The sequence below is a fragment of the Schistocerca serialis genome, chromosome 5 (genome assembly GCF_023864345.2).
Source record: "Schistocerca serialis cubense isolate TAMUIC-IGC-003099 chromosome 5, iqSchSeri2.2, whole genome shotgun sequence".
Classification (NCBI taxonomy): Eukaryota; Metazoa; Arthropoda; class Insecta; order Orthoptera; family Acrididae; genus Schistocerca; species Schistocerca serialis.
This window is the reverse complement of record NC_064642.1, coordinates 311,806,850-311,834,218: the sequence shown is the minus strand read 5'-3', so window position 1 is coordinate 311,834,218 and position 27,369 is coordinate 311,806,850. Positions and strand designations below refer to the sequence as shown.

General features: G+C 39.9%; 1 protein-coding gene across 1 annotated transcript in view; it reads left to right on the top strand.

The window, feature by feature from the left end:
• LOC126481505 (methylosome protein 50-like) overlaps positions 1 to 27,369 on the top strand; it is a 43,634-nt gene that overhangs the window by 13,477 nt on the left and 2,788 nt on the right. Inside the window, exon 6 of the mRNA XM_050105299.1 lies at positions 18,309 to 18,386. Coding sequence (XP_049961256.1) covers positions 18,309 to 18,386 — 78 coding nt within the window. The remainder of the gene's footprint in view (positions 1 to 18,308; positions 18,387 to 27,369) is intronic.

The following is a 27,369-nucleotide window of genomic DNA, read 5'->3' as shown; positions in this document are numbered from 1 at the left end:
ATGGTGGAAAGCAGGAGGAGTGGCAACACTATGACCACACCTCAGCTGCACCCAGCTATGCAGCACCCAGTGCGAACAAGTGACCTAGCTGCAGTTGTCGTCTCACACTCTGCAGTGCTCAAAAAAGGTGACACGTCTGGCTGAGACACTGCAGAGAGTATTTGAGGCCCTGCTGCCAACCGTGGCCACGCTGACTGCAATGCAAACACAGCCTAAGCTGCTCACAGCGTTGTCCGTGCCTGAAGTATTTAAGCCTGGGCCTCTCGAGTGCCCATGACAGCTGACTGCCTCAGTCAGTATAGAAGCCAAAATTTCAAAGAGGGCTAACCTCAGCTGGTGACAACGAAAACAGAAGAAACGTACCAGTGACCAAAAGAAAGAAAGAGTAGGGGAGGCGTAGCAGCCATGACTGCTGGTATCCCACTGCAACCAGGCGGTGACAGTGATCCCTGAAGAAGTTGCCAGTGTGCAGAAATGTGGAAATACAGCTGGTTATGTCATGTGGGTGTTGAAATTAGAAAATTTGAGATCTCTCTGATATTGTGGATGGAACTGAATTTCTTGAAAAATGCGAAACAGCATAAAAATACAAAGGCATAGCATTATATGCTGAGGACAATTGACAAAAACATCAGGCCACATGTCTTGTGAAACTTCAAAGGTTATGTCCAATAAACTTTAAGCAATTTTTCTCAAAGATCTTGGCTGTTACTTAAATAATTTTATAGTTGTAAACATGATAAAACTAGACTAGTACTATAATGGCATTGCAGAATAGGACATTTGAACTGAATTGTCTGCAAGGCAGAAAAGATGTTGGAAACTATAATCCTACTCGGAGTACTGTTGTGACAAATTCGGCAGTGTCTGCTATAACCTCGGCCAGCAGTTCCCCGGTATGTGTTGGCAGTGTTACGTTGTGTGTTGTGCATAGCAAGTGCAGTGCAGAAATTGGTATGGTGCTCAAATGCTAGGAACACAGTGTTGGGTCTCACAAGGGAATGGTCTAATAACACATGTTGAAACCTACCCTGAAATCTTTTACAAAATTTTAGTTGCTAAGAGGCACTGCAAGTACTAAAAAATATCTGAAAATTTCCAAATTTGTAGTGTGCCGGGCGGTGGTAGAAATGTACACCCCTGCTGGTGCTGCAGCACTCTCTCTCTCTCTCTCTCTCTCTCTCTCTCTCTCTCTCTCTCTCTCTCTCTCTCTCTCTCGAGGTCGGCAGTACATTTGTATAACATCTATTACGAATTATCAGCATTGGTAAGTATTGACCATACAGATAAAGTTGAATTAAAATTTATTGCGCTTTCATAAGGCGTGCCTGCTAATAGTACCTCTTTATTTTCCCTTCCAATTTCACCGTAGTGTGGAATCAAATTAATGTTCTCAATTTAGGAGTGGTGAAATATGAAAAACATGGTTTCCAACTGAAATCGCCTACTTCTTTTGAGGACGTACATATGATATGTGTCATTTGTTAGTCGATTTCCTTGACATTCATTCGAATGATATCGACATTTTGTTTGAAATTGTGTATACGGTAGAAGAAATGGCAAATAACTGTGAAGATTCCAATAATTGTGGCTCAGATGTCAGCTGTGCCAGTAACATTTCTGAATAAAAATACCTTCCAAGCCTTAAAAAAATACAGTAACAGCTTTCAGCGACAAAGAAAAGGCAGTGAAATATTGGTTAAACGAAGGAGGGAAAAAGCGCTTGATGTTACGCAGTGTGCAAAGGCGTTTTTGTTTTGTAAAATCGGCGCATGGATAAAAATGGAAGAATGAATTACATGAAATAAGAAATATGTGCCAAACGGAAACCCAAAAACAATATGAATGAAAAACTGTTTGAAAGATTTAGAACTGTTCGTGAGAGGCTATGGACTGTTGCCAATGTAGATATAAGACTGGGCCCTCAGAATTGCTTGTGGCATGAACATTGCTAATTTTCGGGCTTCATTGACCTGGCTTCGCAGGTTCAAGAAATTGTACAGAATAGGAAGCAACAAAATTACCAAGTTTGTCATGTAAACATGTAGAATAGCTGTCAGTGACAGACAATCCTATAGATAAATTCATAGCCGATATTAAGACGAAACTTACTGTTACCACCCCCCCCCCCCCCCCCCCCCCCCCCAACTGCTGTTTACAATGCTGATCAGTCAACTGTCATGAAAGAACTGTGTGCACACCGTACTTTTATCATTTCAGGGTGAAAAGACAGTCGGTTGTCCAATCAAAGAATGCAGTGATAAGTATGAGTGGTTTTCAGTTTCCGCAAATGTCTGTCTGCAAGAACTGCAGGGCAAATTACGGCCAAAAATTTTTAAAAAATGGACTGTTTAGTTGCAAATATATTGTAATCAACTTATCAAAATCTGGAAAAGTGGGAAGGAATAATTTCCAACATTTCGGTTGGAACGTATTCCTACCAGCTGCAGAATCTAATTCATTTCTTTTGTTGGAATCGTGGTCTGGACATGACACGTCTGTTTTTGTGGAGGACAATGAAAAATCTGTAGGTGTAATGTGGATTCTGCCTGGAACTACTAGTGCGATAAAGCACTTTTTTGACAGTGGAAAGCATTTTTCAGGAAATTCGGGCAACATATTTTCTGACATGTCTCTCTCATTTCATGTTTATCAGTGGAACAGTATTCTTAATCTCCAGTCATTTGCACATTACCAGTTTTCTTCACCACGCCTAACGAATTTATTTGATCAAGTATGCCTAGTATGCAGCACAATATGCAGAACAATGGTTGGGATCATTTCTGACTCCATCCCAGTTCTGTATAAGTAAAACTAGTGGTTACTGCGAAGTGTCTGACTGCATCAGTTTTTCCTTTGTCCAATGTGCCTGGTGGAAGAAAACTGTTTGTTTTTGTCATTTAATAGACACTTCCCATTTTTGTGATGACTACAGGATAGTCAAATGTACAACATTCAAACATCATTATAAGGAATGTCGTACAGGAATTGTTATAAAATGTAGTACTGCAAGACGAATTTAATTTCAACAAATTAAGTCCTCATGGATGGAAGTCATCTGTGACATTAAACATAGCCATGATTTTATTTTCTCTGCTAGCCACCTTCATCAGAATTACATGCACAAGAATTGTGCTGTCGATATGAAGTTATTAAATGTTTGTATGGTTGAAGCCAGATTTTCACAGGAGCAAACGAGCATAAGCAAAAGAGAATTCCACAAAACAGCGTTCATAGGCAATGTTCGCTACCTCGTGTTCTCTTCCGTTCCTGCTAGTATAAACAATTCTACCCATATATAAACGCATGATAGTGAATTTTCTGCAAATGCTCATGCACGTGTTCACTTCCATTCGCTCCATTGTAAACCGGCTTTAGGTTATTGAAAATGGTGTCCGTGAACTCCGGTGCTGCGTGAATGATTTGCCAATTTGCACCCTAAGTGGGCAGGGCTGTACAAACTGCTGTTCTTCGCATGGTAAAAATGTGTAACTTCAACATTTTTTACAAAATACTTGCTGTGCCTCTTAGCAGCTAAAATTTTGGCAGTGCATTTCTTTGATTGTCTTCTTCCTGTGTAAAAAAATTCAGGGTAGGTTTCGGCATATCTTATTTGACCATTCCCTTGTCAGTGCAACTGTGCTGTTTTTTGTTTCTGTATTATATAGGTTCCTTATGAGAAATTTGCACTTACCCACACACTTACTTTGTCAAATTTTTCGAGTTTTTGTTCACAATTGCTGTGGTAATCAAATTGGTTGTATTGTGATTTTCAAAGGCAGCGAATAATTTCAGCATCCAACGAAATTGTTCCCTCCAGAACATTACCTGTTTTATGGTAATAGAGCATGTAAAGGCAAATGTCAGCCATCCAGGTGGAGCCTAAAATTGACAAGTGATGACCCAGGTGCATTCTTGAGTGGAAAACTATGAAAAGAGTACAAGATCAGTTTATTCGTTTAACATACAGTGAAATGTCTGAAGAACCGAATGTTTCCTGTCTGGCTGTCGGCCAACCTCCATTCTGGCCTTGTAACCTAGTCCTATGGTTTGTGCAGGAGTTACTGCAGGCACGACAATTTACACTTGCAGTGAGCCAATTGGATAATCACTATGCAGCTGAAGTGTAGGACATTATCACTGTGCTACCACAGGAAAAATCATATGCTAAGCTAAAATAGGAGCTGATACAGCAAGTTGCAGCTTGACAAGAGCACCAGACATTTCAGGTCCTCATTAAAAGAGGACCTAGATCATCTAAAACCCTCACGGTATTTACAGTACCTTCACAGTAAGGTGGATACTAATCATGGTTTCAGATTTTTCTGTGCACTCTGTGAAGCTGCAGGCTACTGCTGCAAGTTAAGGCAATAATAGCAACTCGGAATGATATCTCATTGGATGTAGTATAGGAACTGGCTGATAGCATGCAAGAAGTAATTGTTCCAGCACAGGATAGTGCAGCGCTATAGTACCACGGCACCACAGATGCCTGTAGCACATGCCGATTATGATTCCCTTGTGACCAAAGTCAAGCTACTGTGTGCCCAGCTCAGCAAGTTATTGTCACCAAACAGTTCAGAAGACTACTGCTGCAGGCACTGTAGCCGACTTCTAGGAGTCGGCCTACCAGCAGTACCGAATCATCTTGTTGAGAATAGCTGGTGTGTTGGTACCATTAGTGGTTCAGAGAGCAAGCATGGAAATTTGAAGTTTCTCATTGATACTGAATCTGACTTGAGCATTCTCCCACGATTTCAGAGACATTGCTGCGGACCATCCACTGCACTCTTAATGGCAGCAAACAGCTCAGCCATAGCTACGAATGGGGTGGAGTTTGGAAATGAATCTAGGACTACAAGCGCATGGAAGTCCATCGGCTCTTATCTTTTGGCTCACTACAACCTTCTGCCTGATGTGGTAAATGCTCGGCTGGTTGACAGTATCACCAGACTTGCTGCTACCAGATTCCACCGCAGTACCACTTGACAAGGTGTGAAGGTAGTCTGTGCACAAGGGTGAGTACATCATCCTGCTTACCCTTTACCCAAACATAACCAGGCCGCCAAGCACTTCCGAAACAGATATTGCACATACAACACGTGGACTGCCCGTCTCGTGCAGGATGAGACTTCTGGTGCCCGATAGGCTTGGCCATAGCAGAAGTAGAATTTAGCACCTTGGTGCATGAAGGCATTATCAGACCATCAGCAGTTCATGGTCCTCAGCTTTGCACCTTGTGCCTGAAAAGAATGGGGTTTGGTGCCCTTGCGGAGAGTACCATGCACTAAATGCAAGAATGGTACCTGATCTGATATCTCGTGCCACTGCTGCAAGATTACAACCACACTCTGCATGGCACAACCCTCTGTAGTTTTCTTTTTACACGTCAAGTTCCGTGGGATCAAATTGAGGAGCAAACCTCAAAGGTCATGGAACATGTCAGTACATAAAATTACGACATAAAAGTAATAACGGATAAAAATTAATGTCTATGAACCCGAAAAAAGTCAGTCCATAGGATTAAGTAAACGCAGTCAACAATAAAATAAGAATCAGCTTAATTTTTCAAGGAACCCCTTCACAGAGTAGGAGTGACCCATGAGGAAACTCTTAGTTTAGATTTGAAAGTGCATGGATTACTGCTAAGATATTTGAATTAAAGTGGTAGCTCATTGAAAATGGATGCAGCAATATGTTGCATGCTTTTCTGCACAAGAGTTAAGGAAGTTGATCCAAATGCGGGTTTTTCTGCAGTGTGTTAACTGAGTGTAAGCTGCTTATTCTTGGGAATAAGCCAATATTGTTAACAAGAAATGACAATAAGGAATATATATATATTGAGTGGCCAATGTCAAAATACCCAGACTCATGAACAGGGATCGACCAGAGGTTCGCGAACTTGCACCACTTATTGCCTGAACAGCCTGTTTGAGCCAAAAGTATCCTTTTAGAATGGGAAGAGTTACCCCAAAATAAAATACTGTATGACATAAACGAATGAAAATAAGCAAAGTAGACTAATTTTTGTGGTGAACACTCACTCACTTCAGATACAGTTAGAGTAGTAAAAATGGTAGTATTAAGTCTTTAAACAAGATCCTTTCCATGACAGCTTACTGTCTATCTGAACACCTAGAAATTTGAACTCTTGTTTCACTAATCAATTGCCCGTTCTGTGAAATTAAAATGTCAGGTTTTGTTGAATTGTATTAGAAACTGTAAAAACTGAGTCTTACTGTGATTTAGCATTAGTTTATTTTCTGCTAGCCATTAACTTAAGTCATAAACTGCACGATTTGAAACTGAGCCAATGTTGCACACAACATCCTTTACTATAGAAATATTTTAGAGTTGCGCATAATATTAGAGGGCATATCATTTATATGAATAAGGAATAGGAGTGGCCCCAACACTGATCCCTGGAGCAGCCCCCACTTGGCAGTACCCAACTCAGACCCAACATCACAGCTGTTCGCACCATTGTGAATAATGACCTGCTGGCTGTTGCTAAAGTAAGAGGTGAACCAATTGTGAGCTACTCCCTGTATTCTGTAATGGTCCAACTTCTGGAGCAATATTTTGTGATCAACAAAACCAAATGCCTTAGTTAAATCAAAAAATATACCAAGTGATCGAAACTTTTTGTTTAACCCAGCCAGTACCTCACAAAGAAGAGGATAGAGCATTTTCAGGTGTTTGACAACTTCAAAAGCCGAACTGTACATTTGATAGCAAATCACGTGATATAAAATGATCAATTATCCTTACATACACAGCCTTTTGAATAACTTTTGCAAACACTGATTGCATAGAAATAGGTCTAAAATTGTCAACATTGTCCCTTTCTCCCTTTTTATAAAGTGGATTTACTACTGAGTACTTTAATTGTTCAGGAAACTGACCATTCCTAAAGGAAAAAATTACAGATATTGCTAAATACAGGGCTAATGTGTTCAGCACAGTACTTTAATATTCTGCTAGACACTCCATTATAACCATGAGAGTTCTTAGTCTTAGTGATTTAATTATTGACTCAATCTCCCTCTTTTATGTATCACAGAGGAGTATTTCAGACATCTCGGAAAGGCATTTGCCAAGAAAGTTATATCATTCCCTGTAGAAACTAAATTTTTATTTAATTCACCAGCAATGCTCAGAAAATGCTTGTTAAATACTGTACATATATCTGATTTATCAGTAAGAGAAATATTTTTATTGCGAACTGACTTTATGTCGTTGACCTTGTGCTACTGATCACACTTCCTTCAGGCCTTTTGGACTTTTTAAGGCCATGTTAGTGACATTTTGGCTGAGTACTGTGGCACAGACTTGACAGTTTTGTAGATTTGATCCTCAAAGACCTTCCATTATGCTTCACGTATCTATATGATGTGCTAGTGTTCTGAGCTGACAAGGAGCAACACTACAAACACTGGCAAGAGGGTATTAGTCACCTGGAAAACTACAGTGTTGTCTTTAACACTGCCAAGGGCAGTTTTCAGACTGCCGGAAATCACCTTTCTTGGGGCACTAGATCACGTCAGCCGGTTCCCTGCCTCGAATAGCAATAGTAGGTGCCATAATGCACATGTCATAGTCCTCTTCCATGAAAGAATTATGCAGATTCTTAGGTATGTTAAATATCTATGGCTGTCACTTGCTGCTCACTGCCGAATTGCAGGAACTGCTGACACCAGCGCTCGCAGGAGCAAAGAGGAAAGACAGTTGTCTGATACAGTGGACAGAGGAGATGAACACCATCTTTGACAAAATCAAACAGAATATTGCTAATGAAACACTGCTTGCACATCTGAATCTACATAGCTCTTAGCTTTGGTTGTTGATATGAGTCAAACTTACTGCCACAGCGTGTCAACAGTACATGAAGTGAAGTGCCTGGCAGGTGTTAGCTTTCTTTTCAAGGAAGCTATCACTATCGAAATGGAGCACTTCATCCATGAAAGTTGTTGGCAGTATATGAAGCTGTTAAACACTTCCGCCCACAGATTAAGGCTTGGGTGTTTACTATATTTACTCATTGTAAGCCCTTGATCCATGCATTCAGATGGAACAGCACAACTTGACCCCTCACTCTTGTTCAACTGACTGGAGTTTGTCACCCAGTTTTGCAGAGATATTAATCACGTATCTGCCTTAGACAATACTGTAGCAGACTGCTTATCGTGCGTCAGCTGTGTGACAAGCCATATAGATTTCACAGTACTGATGCAGGCACAGCAAGCTGGTGATGAACTTCATGCACTCGTAGATGATGCCAGTTCATCAGCTGCAGTTGTTTGACATTCCTGGGACAGAGGTGAAACTATACTACGGCGTCTCCAAAGGATGACCTCGTCCGTTCCCTTTACTAGCATTCCCCAAGCAAGCATTTGATCACAATCACGATTTATGTCATCCAGGAGTATGACCGACCTTCAGTCTCTCATCTTTGTTGTTGTGGTTCACTGCTGCCCTTAAACGGCAACAGATATCTATCCACAATTATTGGTTGGTATACATACTGGCCAGAAGCAGTTCCCCTAGATAATATTACAGCTGAACTAGCCTCTGCTTCTGCCTCTACCTTGTTAGCTAGGTTCAGTTGTCCTCAGTATATCACTATTGATTGGAGATGACAATTTGAATCAGAACCGTCCAGTTATCTTGCCAAGTTTTGCGGGTATGAGCATCACAAGGCTATGAACTGCCACCTGGCCAGTAATGGGATGCTGGAACCTTGGCACCATTTTTTGAAGCAGCAATTATGTATTGACATGTCTAGGACAACTGCCTTGTCATTCATTCTCTTGGGCATAAGGACAGCGTACAGAACAGACGTAGAGTAAATTTGTTGATACAAACACTCTCTGTATCCAACAGGACCAAATGGAACTCTTGTGCCAGCTTCATGAACATATAGCATGAGCTCATCCATTGCAAGCTTCTCAACATGATACACCTTATTTTTGCATACTCCATGACTTGGAAATGTGCACACATCTCATGCTATGCATGGCAGGAGTGAAGGCAACATTAGACACCTTACAGGTAGAATGAGATTTTTCACTCTGCAGCGGAGTGTGCGCTGATATGAAACTTCCTGGCATATTAAAACTGTGTGCATAAGGACGCGCGCGCGCGTGTGCACCAAATTCAAGCTTTCGCAACCTCGTCTTTCCCTTTCCCTTTCCCTCTCCCTCTCCCTCTCCCTCTCCCTCTCCCTCCCTCTTTCCTGATGAAGCAACTGTGGGTTGCCACGTGGAATGTTTCCCTCTATTATATAATCACAATAATAGGTGCTGAAACTACACAATGTTCAGAGTTTAATTTACAGGAGTTACAACTAAAATTTAACTCATTAAATCAACTGAATACGTTGAAAAATTACGTCTTTTTAACAGTTTCTTCTACTGCAAGAGTTGGGCCAAATTATTTGTTTAAATCGTGAAATTAGCAAATATCATTACACAAACAATACTTTTGACAAAACTGTTAATTACTTTGGAATTAATTCAAGGCTGGTTTTGCTAACATATTTTCGAATAGAGCCAAATAGGTACTTTAACAATATTAGCATTTCATCTTCTAAATGTTTAGAATTATTACAGAATTTATATTTGTTTATATGTCAACAAGAGAATTTGTTGCAAAAAATTACTGATTTCACCCTATAACAAAAGTTACTGACTAGGAATAGTCAAAATAAATTAGAAAATCAATTACATACATAAAACTAAGCAAAAAATTAGATGTGTTTTTATAATCTTTAAAACTGAGGGTCAACCTTTCTCTATTATGAAAATGCAGATTATATTCACATATGTTAGTGGTGATTAGTTAAAATTGAAGAAGAAGAAGAGAATGAATTTAGAGGCAGATGGCAAAACAAGATAGAAATTAAAATTATCCCAGCTTGCTTCATCACAGGTGAAGCCAGCATTCCTGCTCCACAGTGCAGGACCTTCCACAGCCAATCTGGGGCAGCTGTTGCCTCCAGTACAGACAACCAGTTTGTTGCTGCAAGCACAACCTCAACTACCAGCACAGATGACTCACTCTGGACACAGAGTATGCTTCCCCACACATCCTGGACACCGACGCTCCACTTCCACTGAGGGGCTGACATAATGACTACTTCAGCAATATCTGCTATCCCAGTGGCCAGCCGTTTTGCAGCACATATGGACAAGCTTATGTTCTGGGTTGTGCACAGAGCAAGTGCAGCACGGAAGCTAATTAGTGTGATGTTAGACTGCTAAGAGTACTGTGTTGTCTTGGTGCAGCTGTGCTGTTCTTTGGTTTTTGTTTTATTATAGACACTCCATGTTTTATTCAGACACTTGATTCCTTATGAGACATTCACACGTACCCACATACTTATTTTCTGCCACAGACTTTTCAAGTTTTGGTTCAGAATTGCTGTGATGATCAAATCTGTTGTCGTGAGTTTCAAGGCAGTAAATAATTCATGTCCAATATACTTCCCCATCCTCCCCCCTCCCCTCCCCCTGAACAATACCCGTTTATGTTAACAGAACATAAAGGCAAAAGCAGGCCAGCCAAGTTGAGCCAAAAATACATGGTCTGTTTTAACGAATTCAAATATTTTTCTCCTGCATAGAATTAGTCACCCAGTAGTGAGAAGACTATTGAAAATTTAATTGCAGGGCTCGTTGGAGAAGAGAAACAATTAAAAAGTAATAATCAGCAAGAGAATATTGCCTTTGATGTCCATTCTAATAAAAATAAAAGAAAGGACCTAATTGTGAATGGATGTCGAAATTTTGCTAGAAGCATGAGAAGGAAGAATTTGCTATGTGTACAATAAAAATGACCACAGAAGATGTGGTACTTTAAAAATAAAATTCAGGTATCAAAACAAAGGCCTTTCAAACACTGTCCTCTCTTCAAAAGGACAAACCATGAATAAATTTGTTATTTTAATGACAGAGACAACCCAAAATTAGCACTCTTAGTGAAGCATTAGAAAGCGCCAAACAAAATCCTGTCACCGAATGGGACAAGAGGGGAGTCACTACATTTATTGGATATGAATGAAATAGAATTCGGAAAAGAAGTGGGCAAGTTAACAAATATGAAGGACTATGATAATGTCATGAAAGTTGCCGAGCAAGGAAAATCAGTGAAAATAGTGACAACAGGAAATTTCGCAAGTGAAAACTGTGTTCTCAAGGGTGTAATGTTTGTTGCTTAACTAAGTAAAAATCTGATGTCTTACACAGACATTATTGAAAAATATTGCATAATTGTTTTTAGTAAATATTCCTTTCACGTCTATAAATATACGACATTTTAAAAGGATAAAATGTGAAAATTAAACCAGGAGTGCAATCACTACTGACAAGTGAAGGATGAGAATGGCACAAACTGTGCTCCACCAAGAGAATGTGTGATGGAGATCCAAATAGTTTAAGTTCGACAGAAACACTGTGTGAAACTTGTGTGAGAGCTAAGCTTTCAAGAGAGCCATTTCCTGCTGTGAGAGAAAGAGCAACAAGACCACTTGAAATAATAGATGGTGATATCTGTGGGGAGATCCCCCTAACATTTAGTGGATGCAGATTCTACACGACAGTATTAAATGATTTCATTCATTTTTGTGTAGCAAATCTTGTAAGATGTATGTCAGTGGCTATAGTGTTCATAAGAAAGTGTTAGAAAGTGGAAAAATCACTGTGTCAAAAAGAAGACATGATGATGATGTAGGTGGTGAATACACAAGTCATGAGTTTAAGAATAGTTGTGAAGGAAAGGGAATGTACTATAGTTCTTAAACTAAAAAAGAAAGTAGACTAAATCTGATAATGAACAAGGCCAGAGCTATGATTGTGGTCAGCAAACTGACCAGAGAGCTACGGGGAGAAGTAGTGCACACAGCTACACATTTATTCGATAGCTCAGCTATCAAAGTAAACCTACAGAACAGTGGGAGGCCAGGTCTGTCAAGAATTAAAACTGTTGTGTCTTGAGTTTTTGCCAAAAATTTAGACCACTTCTAGAAACTAGATGAAAGAACATTTCCAGAAACTACACAAGCGCCAAAGGAACTGGAATAGGCATTCATATTCAAATACAGAGATTTGTGAACAGGCAGGATACAGCATTGCGGCCGGCAACGCTTATGTAAGAAAAGTTCCTGGTGCAGTTGTTAGATTGGTTCTGCTGCTACAATGGCAGGTTATCAAGATTTGAGTGAGTTTGAACTTGGTGTTATAGTCGGTGCACGAGTGTTGGGACATAGCATCTCCGAGGTAGTGATAAAGTGGGGATTTTCCCATTTGACCATTTACGAGTGTACCGTGATTATCACGAATCCGGTAAAAAGTCACATCTCGGACATCGATGTGGCCGGAAAAAGATCATACAGGAATGGGACAAACAACTGAAGAATCGTTCAACATGACAGAAGTGCAACCCTTCCACAAATTGCTGCAGATTTAAATTCTGGGCCATTAACAAATGTCAACGTGTGAACCATTCAACGAAACATCATCGATGGGGGGTTTCGGAGCCGAAGGCCCACCGATGTACCTTCGATCACTGCAAGACACAATGTTTGATGCCTCGTGTGGGCTCGTCAACACCAACATTGAAGTGTTGTTGACTGGAAACACGTTGCCTGGTCGGACAAGTTTCATTTTAAGTTATTTCAAGCGAATTGACGGGTATGGGTATGGAGACAACCTAATGAATCAGTGGACCTGAATGTCAGCAGGGGACTATTCAAGCTGGTGGAGACTCTTTAATCTACATCTACATGGATACTCTGCAAATCACATTTAAGTGCCTGGCAGAGGGTTCATCGAACAACCTTAATAATTCTCTATTATTCCAATCTCATATAGCACGTGGAAAGAATGAATACCTGTATCTTCTCGTACGTGCTCTGATTTCCCTTATTTTATTGTGGTGATCATTCCTCCCTGTGTAGGTCAGTGTCAACAAAATATTTTCACATTCAGAGGAGAAAGTTGATGATTGGAAATTCGTGAGAAGATTCCATCGCAACAAAAAACGCCTTTATAAGTGTCCCAATAAGACGCAGTCTTTGGTTAGCCTTCCCCACAACACTTTCTGTGTGTTCCTTCCAATTTAAGTTGTCTGTAATTGTAATACCTAGGTATTTAGTTGAATTTACGGCTTTTAGATTAGACTGATTTATCATGTAACTGAAGTTCAACAAGTTCCTTTTTACACCATTCAGATGTCTTTTCTAAATAGTTTTTCAGTTTGTCTTGATCTTCTGATGACTTTATTAGTCGATAAATGACAGCGTAATCTGCAAACAACCGAAGACTGCTGCTCAGATTGTCTCCCAAATATAAGGAACAGCAAAGGGCCTATAACACTACCTTGGGGAACACCAGAAATCACTTCTGTTTCACTCGATGACTTTGTCAGTTACTACGAACTGTGACCTCTCTGACAGAAATCCAGTCACATAACTGAGATGATATTCCATAAGCACACAATTTCACTATGAGCCGCTTGTGTGGTACAGTGTCAAAAGCCTTCCGGAAATCCAGAAATACGGAATCGATCTGAAATCCCTTGTCAATGGCACTCAACACTTCATGTGAATAAAAAGCTAGTTGTGTTTCACAGGAATGTTGTTTTCTAAACCCATGTTGACTGTGTGTCAGTAGACCGTTTTCTTCGAGGTAATTCATAATGTTTGAACACAGTATATGTTCAAAATCCTGCTGGATATTGATGTTAACCATATGGGTCTGTAATTTAGTGGATTACTCCTACTACCTTTCCTGGATATTGGTGTGACCTGTGCAACTTTCCAGTCTTTGGGTACGGATCTTTCGTCGGGCGAATGGTTGCATATGATAAGTGTGGAGCTAATGCATCAGCATACTACGAAAGGAACCTAATTGGTTTTTAGTCTGGACCAGAAGACTTGCTTTTATTAAGTGACTTGAGTTGCTTCACTACTGCGAGGATATTTACTTCTGCGTTACTCATGTTGGCAGCTGTTCTTGATTTGGATTCTGGAATTTTGTGAAGGCATTTCGGAAGGCGGTGTTTAGTAACTGTGCTTTGGCAGCACTCTTCGATAGTATCTCCATTGCTATCGCGCAGAGAAGACATTGATTGTTTCTTGCCGCTAACATACTTCACATACGATCAGAATCTCTTTGGATTTTCTGCCAGGTTTCGAGACAGTTTCATTGTGAAAACTGTGATAAGCATCTCGCATTGAAGTCCGCCCTAATTTCGAGCTTCTGTAAAAGATCGCCAGTCTTGGGGATTTTACGTCTGTTTAAATTTCGCGCGTTTGTTTCGTTGTTTCTGCAACAGTGTTCTAACTTGTTTTGTGTACAAAGGAGGATCAGCTCCATCATTTGTTAATTTATTTGGTATAAATCTCAATTGCTGCCGATGCTATTTCATTGAATTTAAGCCACTTATATTATTAATTTGGAATGAGTGGAGATTGTCACTCAGGAAGGCGTCAAGTGAATTTTTATCTGCTTTTTTGAATAGTATATTTTTCGCTTATTTTTCAAGGATTTGGGGATTACAATATTCAGTCTCGCTACGACAACCCTGCGTTCACTAATCCCTGAATCAGTTTTGATGCTCGTTATTAACTCAGGATTATTTGTTGTGAAGTGTGTTTCCACAACCCTTTACTATTCGCGTGGGCTCATGAACTAACTGCTCCGAAATAATTTTCATAGAACGTGTTTAGCACAGTTTCAGATGATATTTTATCCATTAACTCTGGAATTAAACATGTATTTTCGCCGACATATTGATGGTAAATTAGTCACCACCAACTATTATTGTATGAGTCGGGTACGTGTTTGAAATCAGACTCAAGTTTCTTTTTTTAACCTTTCAGCAACTGTATCATCTTTATTGGGAGGTTGGTAAAAGGTTCTTCGCAAAAATTGCAGCTGAGCTTATATCCCCTAATGGTGAGGGGCGTGTGCAGTTGGAGAGATATGGAACACCTGGTAAGTCTAGATAAGACTCTGACGGGTGACACGTACGCAAACATCCTGTGTGATCAACTGCACCCATTCATGTCCATTTTGGATTCTGACAGGCTTGGACAATTCCAGCAGGAGAATGTGACTCCCCACGTGTCCAGAGTTGCAACAGAGTGGCTTCAGGAACACTAAGTTTAAACCTTTCCACTGGCAATCAAACTCCTCAGACATGAACATTATTGAACATATCTGGGATGCCTTGCAATGTGCTGTTTAGAAGAGATGTCCACTCTCTCATACTCCTACGGATTTATGGACAACCCTGCAGGATTCGTGGTGTAAAGTCCCCTCAGCACTACTTGAGACAGTAGAACCATGCCACGTCGTGTTGCAACACTTCTGCATGCATGTGGAGATCTTACACGATATTAGGCAGGTGTACTAGTTTCTTTATCATCTTCCATGTAGATGAAAGAAGTAAATCGTACATTGTTGTTGATTATGTTCTAAATGGTTGCAGACTGTTTGATGCGGAAAGAAGAAAGCAGGTGGAGATGTTGAATTTGAAGAGTGTGACAAAGAAACTGTACAGAAAAATTTTGTTATTGCTGAAGTATCAAACGATACTACAATCAAGTAAATGAAAATGAAAATAAAGAAACAGGAGAAATAAGTTAATAAGGCAGAGGATGCAATAAAGAAAGAAAATACAATTTTAGGGATAGATCAAATTTGAAGAAACCTTTAAAATATGATTATGGAACATCATTACTTCAATATGAGAATGTGGTAATGGTCCATATAAAGAAAACGGGATAAAAGTGTGGAGGCTGGCAAATCCAAAGGAGGCAATAGGAAAGAGAGAATGACAAGCAAATGGCCTTTAAAATCAGAGATGGTGATTGATGTAAGGCGAGGCTGGTTGTCAGGTTGTCAATAAGAAGAGATGTGGATTTCAAGGAATTATTCAGGCCAGTAATAGATATCTGTTGATGAAGACTGTTTTTTTTTTTCTCTGGAGTGGAGAAAAATTTCCGTAGGAGTGTTTGATGTAGTGTTTTTCATGAAGATACCAGAAGAAGACAAAGAAGTTGGAAAAATTGTTTTGAATATACCTCTGTACATGAACTCCATTTAGATGGAATAAAACTGGAAGATTTCCTAGGTGCTGGACAGATTCAATCAATCAGATCAGCACATATTTAAATATTTAACAAAAGAAATTTGTGTAGCTAAGCATGTTGAGAATCATAATAGCAAAAGAATTGAAGAAAACTGAAAACATACTGAAGAAAAATTTAAGTGTCTGTGGTAGAAAATATAGATGCATACATAGAGATACAAATAGTGAAGACAGAGGATGGAATATTTCTGTATCAAGAACAGCGTGTGGAGGAGGAAATTGGTATAACTGACTGCAAGGTCACAAGACTCCTTTAGTTCCAAAGCGGAATAATAGCAAAGAAAATCAAGAGGATGAAAATATTTAATTTCCTTACCTGTTGCATTTTGAAAGTAAAACCAGACATCTGCATAGAGACTCCAAGCCACCATACAGTGCGTGACAGGGGTCCCCTGTACATCTGTTACTCATTTCCTTTCCTGTTCCACTCGCAAATAGAGCGGTATGAAAAACAGTGTCTGTATGCCTCTTCACAGGCCCTAATTTCTCTTATCTTTGTGGTCCTTATGCACAGTGTATGTAGGCTGCAGTAGAATCGTTTGGCAGTCAACTTCAAATGCCGATTCTCTAAATTTTCTCAATAGTGATTCTCAAAAAGGACATTGCTTTCCCTCCAGGGATTACCATTTGAGTTCCTGAGGCATCTCCATAACACATACATATTTTTTGAACCCACCGCTAAGAAATCTAGCAGCCCGCCTCTGAATTGGATTGCTTCAATCTCTTCCTTCAGTCCCACCTGGTATGGATCCCAAACACTTGAGCAGCACTTAAGAATAGGTTAGACCAGTGTCTCACACACTCACACTCACACTGTCTCCCTTACAGGTGAACCACTGTTTTCTAAAGTCCTTCCAGTAGATCGAAGTCGATCATTCGCCTTCCGTACCCAGTTCTCACGTGCTTGTTCCATTTCATATCACTTTGTAACATTATGCCCAGATATTTAAATGACTTGACTGTGTCAAGCAGAACACCGGTAATACTGTATCCCTACTCATCCACATTAACTAAAGTTTTCCACATTTAGAGCTAGCTGCCATTCACCACACCAACTAAAAATTTTGTCTGTCTTGTATCTTCCTACAGTCACTAAACTTCAACATACAGTACACCACAGCATCGTCAGCAAACATCTGCAGATTGCTGCCCACCCTGCCTGCCAAATCATTTATGTATTAGAGAACAGCAGCAGTCTAATCACACTTCCCTGGGGCACTCCTGATTATACCCTTGTCTCTGATGAACACAACGGGATTGTTGGAGTGCCTGGGGGGGGGGGGGGGGAGGGGGAAATGTGATAGGACCACTGTTGTCTCTATATACATAAATGATTTACATAAATGATTTGGTAGACAGAGTGGGCAGCAATCTGTGGGAGTTGTTTCACGGAAGACCATCCCCTACCGCTACCCCAAAAAATGCCAAATTCTCAAAAGAACTCTGAGATATCTAAAAGATTCCATGAGTTATGCCCTTTCTACAATAAGAAAGAAGGTGAAGATGGCACTATTCATCTATATATCTACTGTTGTTTCTGATAATGCCCAAGACTGAAGAGACGGAAAGAGGCGAAATGTATGCATTGTCTAGAACGGTGCTCCCGTTAGTTGGTGTTTCAAGAAGCAGTGTAAAATGGTTAATTCATCAACTGAAGAAAAATACATTTCAGCAACAGAATGCACCAAAGAAATGAAACACACAAAGACCCTAGCTCTTGTAAGAGCTACCCGGTTTGAGGTTAACTAAAATCTAAAACTTAAGACTAGATTTACTGAAACAAACCAGGTGTGTGGTAATGGATTTGTCGAAGAGCTGGGGGAAATAGTGTTTGCTGCACAGAATAAGAAGCTGAATGTGAGTTACCTTGTGTGTGTGTGTGTGTGTGTGTGTGTGTGTGTGTGTGTGTGTGTGTGTGTGTGTGTGTGTGTGTGTCTTTTATACAAAGACAGCAATGCAGTAGCTTATATAGTTTAATCTGTGTTTGTTGTATCTTATAATATTCAAAATAGTGAATACATAGAAGTAAAAACATATCAGAATTCACCAATCTTTTCAGTTTTATTCACAATGCCCCATTAGTGAAGATTTCTTTTTATGTAATCATAAGTTGCCTCTGATCAAAAATTCAGATTTTCTTTTTTTCATAACAGCCATGATCTGTTGGCAGCCTGTGCTGAAAGTACAGAAGTAAAAGTATTCGACTTTAAGAGCGACACAGCAACAGAAATGTAAGTATCTTCACGGAATTTTGGTGTTCTGTTTTATTAAATTTATGACGAGTTTGATCAGTTGAGATTTCTTAATTCAGTGCAAACTACAAATTAGGGAGGAGTATTTTAGCTTTAAATGAAGTTAATGATAGATTTTCTAGCTGATTAGTTTCTTATAAGAATTCTTCCACAAAGTAATTGTATCTCTTTGGCATAGTTATTTGTAGCTTTTTTCGGTGAACATAGCTTTATAAGCAGCATTTCTTACCATTTAGTTCTCCTGTTTGTATTGGGAAGTATGAACATGTGATTATAATTCAGGGATAAGAATTGTGAAATCTGTATTTCGTCTACAAATGATGGAAATGATTATCTGTATCTAATTTTGACGAGTTATTTAAAAATGATTTTTGGCTGTGAAAGGAAGAGATTATAAAAATTAAGATGTTTTTAAAATATTCAGAACCATTGTCCCTTGGAGGTGCAATATACATATATAATGGTTCTGTGAGGAGCTGTGTAGTTTATTTAGACTTCCATAAGAACCACACATAAGAACTGGAAATAAGTATGGTATGCTATGTAATATCTTACCTACCCCATCATATTTGTTGACAGATAAGTCAATTATTGTAATGCTGATTCTTGGTACCCATTGGGAATGCTTAAGTATTGAGCCCTGTGTTAAATAAGAACTTGCGATTACCCTGTGGACTGTTCTGTGACATTTGTGTGTTTTCGTATGGATAATTGAACTGATTCCCCCCTCCCCCAGGGTGCTCAAAACTCATTTGTGGGACTGTTTTTCTAAGACATGTTGGCATTTCTTCTTTTCTCATGCCACAATCCCCTCTCCACCCTTTCTTTCCCCCTGTCTATCCCTCCCTCCTCCCTCACCCCCACACAGTTCGTTCAGAAATCATGTTTTGAGCATAGATGTGATAAACACGAAACCCAGAACACTTAACAGTTCAATTGCTATTTCCATACTGCAAGTTTAATCTCTTACTATCCTGCACATGCTTCCCTCATGAGACGAGGGTTAGAACAAGCTCGTGTTACCACCTGCTTGATATAAGAGAGAATGATACAGAGGCTCACCTTAGGCTGGCTCCCATATTGACAATACAACTAGTATCAGGACGTCATTTTCGTTAAATTTTGTCATTGCAACTTCTTTTTTTCCCACTCTAGGGTTTGACCCATTATTTATCTAAATTTTACAGCAGTATGTCATCTGGAAGGACACTTTCAGTCCAGCACATCTCGTTCGTGTGGGCACGCTTGCATGCAGAGAGAGAGAGAGAGAGAGAGAGAGAGAGAGAGAGAGAGAGAGAGGCAACTCTGTAGCCAGTCTGATGTGGAGAGGTCTTAGTGTACCCCATGATGATGATGCAGGTATCTACTTATAATGATTGAGCTGTGTGGAGTTGATGCTCGTAATTCCTGGGACTCTAGGGAATGACTACTTGGCTGGATGACTGTAGCTGTGGCTGGGTGCTCCTTTGGGGAAAGCCTTTGATCATAGTGACACCAGAGAAGACGATTACTAATGAAACAGATAAAAGTTTTACAAACAAATGGCTGTACTGACCTGACCTCAGCAGACATAGCTAGTAATTGTGATTCAGAGATTTATAGCCCTTTGACATTGTCGTCTCTGACCACTACATGGAATAATAAGGTGAAAGTGTGAGGAATTTGACCTAAACTGTTTTCTCAATGTCTACTATGACATAGAAAAGGTGGTGATAGCCTTACATTAACAAAACTATAATTCTTTACGGAACAAATTGAGGCCAGTTTTCAAGAAGTAGTAACATTAGAAAATACTAGATAACATCTGTACTTTGCAAACTACCTTATCCTGTGTGGAGGAGAGTATTTTGTGTATCACTACACGCATACACCCAACCCCCTTTACCCTGCCCGCTTTCCTGTTCCAATCACATACAGTCTAAAGGAAGAAAGATTGTTGGTAATTTTCCATTTGAGCTTGAACCTCACTAATTTAATCCAGAAATAGGTTAAAATGGGAGACATACCAGTCACTATCCCCCATGCATTGTCAGGGGTGAGGGTGGGTGGTGGCTAGAATAGACCCGTGGCCGTCTTACCTGTCTTAAGAGGCAACTAATAGACGTCTTCTTATTTGGTCACATTTTTACCTTGAGAAGTGGACTAAATCGTGCATCTGCTAAACCAGTTGTGGAAAAAGGTGTTCAGTACAGGTGGATGGCTATAGTTGAAATGGGTGCTGCACCTAGCACCATGCCTTATGCCCTTTCCACCATAACACCAGCACCCACTCGTTTTGACTGCGGATGCCTCCCCATATGGCATTGGTGCAGTGTTGCATTACTGAGCAACCAGTTGCCTGTGCGTCAAAGGCGCTGACACCCCACTCGAAAGATCTCCTTGCAGATAGAAAAGGAAGCGTTAGTGGTTGTCTTTACCATTAGGAAGTTCCATGTTGACCTATTCGGGGCTAAGTTTATATTAATTACAGACCACACGCCACTGGTTGGCTATTTGGATAGCACGCCATTGTTCCAGAATTGACAGTCAACGATCTGTGATGAGTGCTTTTCCACAGCTCTTACAATTAAATCATAAAATACAAACCCACTTCACAACATACTGACACTCCAACTCACTAAGCTGCGGGACCCAATCTGGCCTTTGACCCACAGGAAATCTCATGTTTCCACATAGTAGGGTGTTTGTCCCTGGACAACTGGGAAATCTGGGAATTGTTTCATCTGGGAGAAAATAGAGAAACCTGGAAAGTTTCTAGAATTTCAGGGATTTTTCTTTTTTTCTTCTCTTTTTTTATTTTTTTATTTATTTGATTGGTAAGAACTGATACCCTAACAAAGAATTTTATTATACTCTGCTACTGCAGAATATGACTACAGCAGTAAAACATAAATGAGGGGGGGGGGGGGGAACTTAAGTTGCAAAGGAAATGTCATTTAAGACAGCAAAACACAGTGCACACACAGGTGTCTGCTAACAAGAACATGTCAATGGCTTCAGGACGAAGACTGTACAATACTTCATATCAGTAAACTGCTTCCGATGAGCTGATATTACAACTGTGTACATTATGTTCGTTTGAGCAGTTGCCAGTGGGCGCATGCGCTGTTGAGTCATGTATGAGCAGTACCTTCTCCTATTTATGGCTGCTTGAAGTGTGGCTTTTAGTTGTACCAGCAGTAGCAACAAGCAGTCAGATGGTACCTGAGAAATTTTTCTGGTGAGCCCATGTTGCCAGATTTGTGCAGGTGCAGAACAATCTGAGTTGTAATGAGAAGGGGAGTAGTCTCCACGTGGCCTGTGTTTACATTTAGTGTTTTTGCTGTTACCTCTTCGTTTACAGCTTTCATGACAAATGAAAACAAAAGAGATTTCTGTGGCTGTGGGCTATTAAGTGAATAAAATAGTCACCTAATTACAGAAGGTTAAAACATGTTTTTAGTTTCAGTTTTTGGATTTTATTGTGTTTCTGTGTTTTTGGGAGTCTAGCATTAATCTCTTTGCAGAACAAAGAAGATATTTTCTCAGTTTGCTAAAGAAATTTAGCTTTTATTAATTTCTTCTGCAGAGACAGTTAATCTATTTGAAACAAAGTATTTCATTCCACGCTATTGGCTGGTTTCAATTGTCTGCTGAATTTAAAGTGCATGTTTTCATCTTCTCGCACGCATGGCATTATGCCATAGTAAAGAACTAAACCTGAGATAATATAGTAGTGGTACTCCAAGAAAATTTGCATCCAAAAAACCACACTGAAAAGCTTAGTATCAGGTTGGGGCCTACTTCATTGTGAATCTGGACATGCGTAATTCAGCTTAAAGTGCAATTCGTATTTTAATATGGTTTATAAAATTCCAATGATCTTGGCGTATGCTCTGGTGTTTCATTTCTGTTACACCATAATGTAAGAGCTCTTCATGCAACATACATACATACATACATACATACATATGTACATATGTACAAACACATGGGCTTCCTGCATCATTGTAGCTACACATGTGCTGTAGTGCCCGTTTTCTGGCACACTCTGGCAACTGCTGAAACAAAATATTGTGAATGGTGGTTCAAAGCGCATTACTTTAAAAATAAATTTCCTTTTACGCAAGATGAATTGCGTTACCTGTGAGAATGTACAATGAATTTCCTAATTTGCACAGTTTTGACTCTCGTTTAAAACTTAACGCTTTGAGGACCAGCCACTTAGAATAATTCAGAAACCAGATCAGATCATACATATATGTTATTATTTAAAATTTTACTGGCACATCTGTGTGATATATCGTAAAGTGTAAAACCTTCAAAAAGACCAATATTATATAAGAAAGCTTAGCTTTTCTTGTAGCTACACTATGTGTATTAATTTCAACCATTAACTTTTCCTATCTCTGTGTTTGCACGACTTAACAATGATGTTGCTATTGGCTGACTACATCATGTGCTCTGAATATGTGCTATCGTCGGTTGGTGAAATCACAGCATCACCCAACTTAATTAAACTACATTCCATTAACCTCATTTTGCTTTTGTTGATGTTCATCTTATATCCTCCTTTCAAGACATTGTCCATTCCGTTCAACTGCTCTTCAAAGTCCTTTGCTGTCTCTGACAGAATTAGAATGTCATCGGCAAACCTCAAAGTTTTTATTTCTTCTCCATGGACTTTAATACCTACTCCGAACTTTTCTTTTGTTTCCTTTATTGCTTGCGCAATATACAGATTGAATAACATAGGGGATAGGCTACAACCCTGTCTCACTCCCTTCCCAACCAATGCTTCCCTTTCATACCCCTCGACTCTTATAACTGCCATCTGCTTTCTGTACAAATTGTAAATAGCCTTTCGCTCCCTGTATTTTGCCCCTGCCACCTTCAGTATTTGAAAGAGAGTGTTCCAGTCAACATTGTCAAAAACTTTCTCTATGTCTACAAATGCTAGAAACATAGGTTTGCCTTTCCTTAATCTATTTTCTAAGATAAGTCGTAGGGTCAGTATTGCCTCACATGTTCCAATATTTCTACGGAATCCAAACTGATCTTTCCCGAGGTCAGCTTCTACCAGTTTTTCCATTCGTCTGTAAAGAATTTGCATTTGTATTTTGCAGCTGTGACTTATTAAACTGATAGTGTGGTAATTTTCACATCTGTCAACACCTGCTTTCTTTGGGATTGATATTATTATATTCTTCTTGAAGTCTGAGGGCATTTCGCCTGTCTCATACATCTTGCTCACCAGATGGTATATTTTTGTCAGGACTGGCTCTCCCAAGGCTGTCAGTAGTGATTCGAATTTATATTTTCATAATATGAAAATATCCAGTGTACCTCTTGCTGTACATCAAAAATTTTTCCAAAACATTCTTTTCAGCACCGGAAAGTTCTACACTAGTGTATAAAACCTTAACCATTCGAAGCATTTATATGTTTTACAGTTCTGAGGGAAAGTATACTGTCACTTAACATAGAAAAAGTGCATTTTGAACTGGGAAAAATGTGGAATTTTTTTCCTCGTCCACGTATACACCTTTGACATTCAGACACAGAATAAACTGACTTTGTACTGGTTTCTAATTTCGGCTCCATGAATCGCACTGCACACGCACACTCTCTCTCCCTCTCCCTCTCTCTCCCTCTCCCTCTCTCTCCCTCTCTCTCTCTCTGTGTGTGTGTGTGTGTGTGTGTGTGTGTGTGTGTGTGTGTGTGTGTGTGTGTGTGTGTGACAGTCTCTTGTGGCAAGTCGTGCACTGCACATTCCACAGTTGGGCTGTGTGCTTTTCAAAGAACACCAGTCCACAGATCTGGACCTGGGCATGCCTCTCCCACGGTCTGATGTTCTTACAGGCGTCAAGGCAGATGCTCAGTTATTCGAGCACCCTGGTTCTGTCCATTGAAGGGCTTCCCCGAACCATTCATGGTGACAGCTTTCAAACAATTCTATGCCTCTAACAACATGAAATACCTTTTTGGGTTGCCATTTCACCCATTCCTCTAATTACAAAGCAAAGCATATTATGCAGATGTTCAAGCAGCAAACGTCTCCATCATGGGAGACAACTGCAAACTTCTCAGTCTCCTGGTCCCACAGTCCCAGGAACCACAGCTCCCAGTTCCTCATACCAGTCAGTGGGCCAATGTGATGGAATACCAACCATGCCACCAGTTCATTCTCCCATGCATCATGGAGGACACTTTCGACCCTACATGTCCATTACAGAGGTGGTATCAAAGCACGATGATACTGAAAGCCTGCTGGAGGGTATGGAACTTGATCCATCCACTAGACAGCACTGCTGCACCTACAAACGCCAGTGTTGCTCTGTGATGCAATGATGGCCTCACTGTGCCACAGTACCTTGCCAATCTTGCTGGACAGCAAGTGCTCTTGGTCATGCTATAAAGCTAGTTGTGCTGTGACAAAGCTGTGCCATCTCCGTTGTTAGTTTTCCTCTTGTTTGTCTTCTTCATATTTGGCACTCCACTATTTGACCTCATGCTGTTCACTCCAGTCTTTATGGGTTTTCTTAAGTTGTAATTGACTTCTTACAAATCTTTGTCACAGTAAAAAGTGAAGAGAAAAGTTCATCAAAAATCTGACCAAGACCTAAGAATCAAAATACAACCCAGATAGCTCAGCATGTTCTTTGTCTGGTTGTGAAGGAAACATTGTTTGTCCAATCACTTGCTGCATCTCGCAGACTGAGAGAAAGAGGAAAAGAAAGTGTATTTCAGTGGGACATGAACGGGTTCAGAACTCACAGGTAGGAACTTCAAATCTGAGTACACTAAAAGCACTTTGCTTGAGTTTACAGGAGACTTGGAAAACCACCAACACAACTGGCCTAAGAGACGGTGCACTCAACAGGAAAGATCACCTTGGTGGTGACAGGTTAAGTGTTGTATGATGTTACTCATAAGTAACATGTGCCTCTTGCCTATTCCATTCCATTCACTGTCAACTAGGATAAAGTTACCCGTACGGATGTCACCTATAGCTCACTGAATATCACTGTATGACTGGTTTTTTTCCCCATATCATCATCTATTTAATGAGGAGGATTTTGTAAGACCTCATTAAGCAACACTCTGCCATTCGTACTTTATTGGAATTTTAATACGCACATTGTGCTTTGAGGTTGTAGCACGAAATGCCACAGGGGTCATAGTGTCTGAAGAAATCTACCTTCCAGAGGTCAAGCAATACATTTTGAAGAAGGTACAGAGCCATTCGTGGCCATTGATATCACCTGCTGCCCCTGCTGATAGTACTGCGTTGATAAATTTTTCACTAGGTAGATAACCTGAAAGAGAGCATTCGGAATAGGTGCTTCAGAGTGAACTGGACACATTACTACCAATTAGCTAGATTTGATCACAAACACAATCTCTGACATGATTAATCATTGTTGTTGTTGTGGTCTTCATCTCCCAGCACCTACTGCAACCTACATCCTTCTGAATATACTAAGTGTATTCATCTCTTGGTCTCCCTCTACGATTTTGACCTTCCATGCTGCCCTCCAGTACTAAATTGGTGATCCCTTGATGCCTCAGAACATGTCCTACCAACAGTTCCCTTCTTCTACTCAAGTTGTGCCACGAGTTTCTCTTCTCCCCAATTCTATTCAGTACCTCGTCATTAGTTATGTGATCCACCCATCTAATCTTCAGCACTCTTCTGTATCACCACATTTCGAAAGCTTCTATTCTCTTCTTGTCTAAACTATTTATCGTCCATGTTTCACTTCCATAGATGGCTACACTCCATACAAATACTTTCAGAAACGACTTAGTGACACTTAACACTCTACTCTATATTAACAAACTTCTCTTCTTCAGAAACGCTTTCCTTGCCATTGCTAGTCTACATTTTATATCCTCTTTACTTCGACCATCATCAGTTATTTTGCTCCCCAGATAGCAAAACTCCTTTACTACTTTAAGTGTCTCATTTCCTAATCTAATTCCCTCAGCATCACCAGACTTAATTCGACTACATTCCATTAACCTCGTTTTGCTTTTGTTGATGTTCATCTTATATCCTCCTTTCAAGACACTGTCCATTCTGTTCAGCTGCTCTTCCAGGTCCTTTGCTGTCTCTGACAGAATTACAGTGTCATTGGCAAACCTCAAAATTTTTATTTATTCTCCATGGATTTTAATTCCTACTCCATTTTTTTTTTGTTTCCTTTACTCTAGCTCAATATACAGATTGAATAGCATCGGGGATAGGCTACAACCCTGTCTCACTCCCTTCTCAACCTCTGCTTCCCTTTCATGCCCCTCAACTCGTATAACTGCCATCTGGTTTCTGCCTTTCGCTCTCTATATTTTACCCCTGCCGCCTTAAGAATTTGAAAGAGAGTATTCCAGTCAACATTGTCAAAAGCTTTCTCTAAGTCTACAAATACTATAAACGTAGGTTTGCCTTTCCTTAATCCATCTTCTAAAATAAGTTGTAGGGTCAATATTGCCTCACGTGTTCCAATATTTCTATGTAATCCAAACTGATCTTCCTCGAGGTCAGCTTCTACCAGTTTTTCCAATTGTCTGTAAAGAATTTGTGTTAGTATTTTGCAGCTGTGGCTTATTAAACTGATAGTTCGGTAATTTTCACATCTTTAAACACCTGCTTTCTTTGGGATTGGAATTATTATATTCTTCTTGAAGTCTGAGGGTATTTCATCTGTCTCATACATCTTGCCCACTAGATGGTAGAGTTTTGTCAGGGCTGGCTCTCCCAAGGCTATCAGTAGTTTTAATGGAATGTTGTCTACTGCTGGGGCCTTCTTTTGACTTAGGTCTTTCAGTGCTCTGTCACACTCTTCACTCAGTATTATATCTCCCATTTCATCTTCATCTATATCCTCTTCCATTTCCATAATATTGTCCTCAAGTACATCGCCCTTGTATAGACCCTCTATGTACTCCTTCCACCTTTCTGTTTTCCCTTCTTTGGTTACAA